We start from the raw sequence: 6,000 nt of genomic DNA on the forward strand, positions 1-6,000 counted from the left end.
GTGTCTCGAAATCAGAGGTCTACAAAGAGAGTCACAGAGCAAGAATGACATTCTGAGCAATCTTAGTAGCCATAAAAAGTATTAAATACAGAGAGATTGCCTGCTGAATAAAAATGCTTAAGATTGGCACTTAAAAATAGTTATTTGGAAATCACACGTTGATCGCTTGATTTTGTTTTGCTTAATGAAATGATTTATGCTAAAAGTGATTGTGTTGATGAAGCCTGGAGCTATTATATATAACTGACTGAGTGGAAAACAAGTGGCATTGATGCTCCCTTCATGAAAACACATGTCCTCAATATGAATCATAATATATAAAAATTACATTTGGGCAAAAGATCAAGAATGCCAATGGTTTCTTTCCATCCAATAAGATCAGGACGAATGGGGGTGCTATGGGTCCCATCAATCCCTGTGTGGCACTGGGGAGTCTTAGGTAGTATGACTTCTCGTTCATATGGATCAGCCCCCTTCAAAGATGACAGTTCCAATCCTGTTAGCCTTCTGAAAGTCATGAAGTCACCTATGAAGTACTCCTGTTTTTCTCAATCTCTGCATATCTCTCAGTTAGGGTATGCCAGAGTATGAAAATATAAGAAATGTGCATGCAAGTATAAGTCCACTAGAGGGACCTGAGTTTTACGACACTTTACTATAACAAGCATAAAAAGCCTTTTTGATGTTATTTCTATACTTTAAATTACTTTAATCTATGGTTTCTTTCATGGTCAAAATATCCTGAGATCCTGCAAATAAGACTTTTTGGAGAAAAGCTACCTGCCAAGGCGAATAATGCAATAGAACTGGGTGTTAGGATCCTAGGAGGATTCACTGGCTAGGGATTTTTTGTCTTTCACTGTGAGTTTTATTGTGTTGGGAGGGGGGGGTGCCTAAAGGGAGGCTCACTGTACACACATTGTATTATGACAATAAAGGTTTGATTTTGGTGGAAGTGCTAGCCAGGCAGTAATGTGTCTTGATGAGCTTAAGTTGTGATTCACAAGTGGGTTGACTTTACTGTGTTCTACCTGGTTTCCTACACTTTTACTAGGGGGGGAAGAACGGGATGCAGAATCTTCTCAGACCAGATGAAGTTGGGGGGGGGGAGCTATTCTCAACTAGAAGAGCTAAAATGTAGTTGGGAAATGTGTACTCCAGCAGATGCCAAAAATTTAGCCCTGACTTCCGACACTTTCTTGACAACTCCATCTTTGATGACTCAGAATGAAAATTTTTATGAATGTCAGGGGAACTATACAGAGTCTGAAAATGCTTTTTCTTTGTAAAGAGGGGCTGGAAAGAACATGCCATCCAAGAGCAGAAATTTCAAGAAGACAACAACACCAGGATGACTGCTAGTAAAACTTGCCTTGAACATCGGGGTCGTCCATGTGCTCCTGCAAACTTTGCAGAACTTTTTTAATTTCACTGCTGGCAACGCAGTTATTATAAAGTGCCTGTGATACCGAGGTGCTGTCATGTATCTCTGTCTTGCCCTGAAGAAGCTCTATATCTTGGCTTATATCAGGAAGAGGAGGTCGCCAGTATAAGAAAGTATTAAACACATCCTGTCCGGACTGGATTCTTGAGCTAATTTCCTGATGATATTCGCCGGTTTGACAGTTTTTAATATCATTGGTTAAAAAAGTCTCATCTCCCTGAGGTAAAATAGTCTGATCTATTCCAAAATTGATGTGTATGGCAGAACATTGATTCTGTGCATCCAAGTGTGACATTTCAGAACAAACCACAGGGGTGAAAGAAGATTCCACTGCCAAAGATTCCAATTTATTTTCCATTGAATTCTCTGATCTGAGAAGAGAAATACTGTTAAAATAACAGTGGAAAAAAAATAAAGCCAACATAAACTGAGCTCATCTAAATGTAATGGTTTAAATACAATTTCAATTATGATAGGCGTGGCTTTTCTCTCAAAATTAATCCTGCTTCTGAAAACACTGGTGCTTCATAAGATTAAACAAGCTTAAATTTAACTTGTTTAAGTAACTTCATTTATTTACTAATTACTTGGCCTTCCAGGCCATATTTGCTGTGAAGTCAAGAAATTGACACTGAATTCTAAATTGTCTGATCAAGGAGATCCCAAGATCAAATAAAAGCTTTAACACACTACTGGGGATTTTTCACCACATTCAGAAGAGAAGGAAAGTAATAAAACAAAAGTCCAATGGCCCCTGAAATTCTGGATTAAATTTTGAAATATTTTTTTTCAAATTTTGCAACGAGGTTCTTTGTAACTTGTCTTGCTGTAAAAATGTGTCTTAGACTTACGATTACTACTTTATCTCCAATCTGACATATGCAATTTATTTCCACCATGTTTTCTATGTACATCATAAAAAGATGACACAATTGGAAAAATAAAAAAAAATAAAAAATATATTATCAAAGCAAATATGAGCAAGAATAAAGTAAATTTCCCATTTCTTTTAGGGAGCATTCAGGCATTTACCTTTCTAATATTACACTTACTGCGTTGTTTTTTTTTTAAAGAAGAGCTTCTCCAGTTGTCTTACATTTTAAAATCTGGTTTTCAAAGTTATGATTAAATACTCCTTTCAATTCAATGGCAAATAACTTCTGAAAAAATGGCACATATGATACTTGCTCATATTGAATAAACTTGTTACGGCAAGGTAACAGCCTATCCACCATTACAAGCTTCAATACTTCATTTAATAATGTTAAATATGGATTTTGAAATGTATAGTTGCATCACTAGTTATAGTAAATCATTGTACACTTTGAAGACTTATAATTATAAAGCTGGCGGGAATATTTTATTACATAAAGTACTTTTTGAAATGAATATTGAATTTTGAGCTATCAAAAATAGAATCCTTCGTCCTGAGAAATACAATAACCCCATTAATGATTTCTCAATTGGATCAAAATCAGAATTCTAGTTTCAAGCTACCCAAGTTACCCTTAATGCCAAATCACTATACCTTGATAACTTTAAATTTGCACTGTGGTCTGGGCATGGACTACAAGGGCGGATGCTGAGCGTCCCATCCTCTCGAATGTAAAGACCAGCACTGGAAGGGTTTGCAAAAGTAGAAATGAAAGGACCAAGTGATTGGAAAGCAGCTTGACGAACCTAGAATATTGGAAATATAAGAGAATATAATGGCACTGATACTGTTTAGCTAAATGTTCATGAATTACATGTAATTCAAAAGCGAAATCATCAATTCAGATTGGCATCTTTAATGCCACTTATTTGATCTTGTTACAAAATCCATAAACTCTAGGAAACAGATGCTCAGTTTCTGCAGAAGAAGAAATGTGATAATTTTGCTGTATTAGTGTGATAGGAAAAAAAAGAGAAGAACCAGACAACCAGCAGGAACATGAGCTCAACTACAACTGTCGATGTAGTTGAAGGACTAGTTTGGGGACAGATCCTACAGGAGAAAATCTATTTTGTGGTTGCTAAGAGCTGATATCAACTTGATGGTACATATTCAATCAATATTAGTAAGAACAGTATAATTGCTTCAAATGTGCACATTTTATTTTTAAGGCTACAGGCTTAAAGGCTACCAAAAAAAAATGGACAGAGAATTGGAAAAAAAATCTAGCCTTTATTAAGAGGCAGCTTTGATTGGAATTAATTTTGTCTAACGTCAAACATCATAGCTGTATCTGCATGACACTTCGGCCGCACTGAGCTCTACTGTATTTTTGCAAAATTTTTAAAGACTAGAGGAAAAATTGAATGCTAGATTATTAGAATGAAAAAGAGCAGAATGTTTCCACAAATCTGCAATATTGCTTGCAATGAACAATTGATTTAAGCTTAACTGTTCAAAATTTAAGGAGGCAAGCATGCATACAAAATCGAAAATATCTATTTGCCCAAACAGTAGTTCCTTTGAGTTTTAATACATGGAAACTACCCGAGTTTATTTTACAGACATAGGAGCTGCTGAAAGGAGCTAACAATATTGCTATTAAATCAAAGTATAATCATACATGGCATTTTTCAAAATATTTTTTTTTGTTTTTAGCAAACAAATGTTTACTGCTTTTATGGAATCACTCAAATTTAAGGTGAACAATTCGACTCTATTTACCCATCTGCAAGGATCACTAATGAGACCAATGAAGAGGGGAGACAGTTTGGTCCTCCGAACCTCAGGAGAAACGGTACAGGAGACAGCCATAAAGCATTCAGCACAAGCTTTCCGCATACCCCAAATGTTATCAGAGCAGAGCTCAAAAAACTTTGGAATCTGCCAAAATAAAGACACAGCAGAACAATTGATTTGTTTGTATACATTATCTTGTCTACTTGGAAAATGTTTACTTGCAAATACTGATCAGATTAGCAGGCAAAACATTCATTTAGTAGTTTGTAGCAAAGAGTAAATTATTTATCGAATGATTTAATCACAAATGAATGAAAATGTGGACGAACAGCTTAGTGTCATACTGAGCAACTCATACTTCTAAGTACATAATGCTATAACGGAAAGCTCAGTTCCTTGAGAATGTCAATCTAATTTGAGTCTCTGATTAGAAGCTGACAGCAGAACTTTAAAAATATTCATGTCTTTTTAGTAAAGCTGAGGAAAGGAATGTTAACATTGAAGGATTAACCTTATTAAATTAAGTTATCATATCTAGCTAAAGATCAAGCATATTGCAGTTTTAGCCTGAAGAGAGAAAAAAAACAGGAAGGGTGTGTGTGTGGAATTTATAAGCACCAAGTTGGAAAGGAAAAAATAGTTTCCTTAGTGGACCAGAATGACCAACATACAGCCTATCAGTGTCTTGCAAGCTGTAACAATTTAAGAAAAGCAGAACTAAAGAAGCCGCTTTCTTTTCTGAATTTAAGAATGAGATTTGGGGTCAACAAAATGAACCTTCTTTTTTCTGGCAATAAATTTGTTTGCCAACCCAAAAAGATTCAGCCATGGCTGAAACTCAAGAACAACATTTTAAAATGAAGACATATTTTGAGAAGCAATGAATATTACTTAATAGTGGAGAAAATAAATATTTGTTCAGCTAGATCCAACAAGTTGTAGTATCTTTGCATTCTACAGTACTGTCATATATTAAATTCTGGCAATTACTGGAATGAGTTGTCTCCAGTATAGTTTTCCCATTAATCCAAGCATTTCAGAGGAGTTGTCTGCTTTGTATACACACAGAAGACATTAATTTGGTATCCTTTATATGACATAGGGTGCTAGCGCATGAAATTCCAAGATGTGTAACTTGACGCTCAGATTTTAACATACCAAATTATTTTCTGTGGCTTCCTGCCCAACTGCGCTGCATATATCACCAAAGCTGGCTGCACAGACCTAAAGCAAAAGAAACAAACACAATGCTTTTTTGTTGCTACCATAATGTTAATCTACTTTGTGTTTCGTTATACATACATACTAACTTAATTATGGACCTTCATAAACAAAAGCCGAATGCTACACCAAAAACATGCACAGGGGTGGGATGAGAGTGGGAAAATGTACGTCCTGATTAAAATGCTATGTTTTATGTTACTTGCTTCACAGGTCAAAATGGGAACACAGAATGGTGGGATTTATATCATAAAGTAAACATGTGAGAGTCATTATTTGGAAATAATCACATTCTGTACTTTTATCAGACAGTTCTTGTATGCACCATGTATGCATATAATCTCAGTTAGCCCCATTAGAATATTTATAACAATAAGCCCTTCAATGGCCTTCAAGTGTGCATCAATTGATTTGTATTGGCTATGGCTGAATTTAGATGGTGCCAGTTGTCAATTATATTTCCTAACAGCCAGTTTAATGGGGGTGGCAGTTCAAATGTAAAACAAGATAAACTTGTTTTGACACTTATATTAAAGAATTTTTAAATGGGGAGGGGGGGGGGTCAATAGTACTTACAGATTAAGTTAATTTAATTCCAAAATTTATTAGGTATGTTCCAATGCAGATGACTAAATTAGTATAAAATCAACAAATGTTAACC

At 35.3% G+C, this 6,000-nt stretch overlaps 1 protein-coding gene across 4 annotated transcripts in view; it reads right to left on the minus strand.

The window, feature by feature from the left end:
- Positions 1–6,000, minus strand: part of LOC116509371 (serine/threonine-protein phosphatase 4 regulatory subunit 1-like) — a 42,384-nt gene that overhangs the window by 16,324 nt on the left and 20,060 nt on the right. For all 4 annotated transcript variants that reach the window (XM_032218524.1, XM_032218521.1, XM_032218525.1 and 1 more), the window contains 5 exons: position 6,000; positions 5,277–5,342; positions 4,104–4,262; positions 2,973–3,124; positions 1,373–1,815 (listed from right to left, as the gene is read on the minus strand). The exon at position 6,000 is cut by the window's right edge and continues 107 nt beyond it. In XM_032218524.1, the coding sequence (XP_032074415.1) occupies positions 1,373–1,815; positions 2,973–3,124; positions 4,104–4,262; positions 5,277–5,342; position 6,000 (821 nt within the window). The remainder of the gene's footprint in view (positions 1–1,372; positions 1,816–2,972; positions 3,125–4,103; positions 4,263–5,276; positions 5,343–5,999) is intronic.

This window comes from Thamnophis elegans, chromosome 5 (genome assembly GCF_009769535.1).
Source record: "Thamnophis elegans isolate rThaEle1 chromosome 5, rThaEle1.pri, whole genome shotgun sequence".
In the NCBI taxonomy this organism is placed as follows: domain Eukaryota; kingdom Metazoa; phylum Chordata; class Lepidosauria; order Squamata; family Colubridae; genus Thamnophis; species Thamnophis elegans.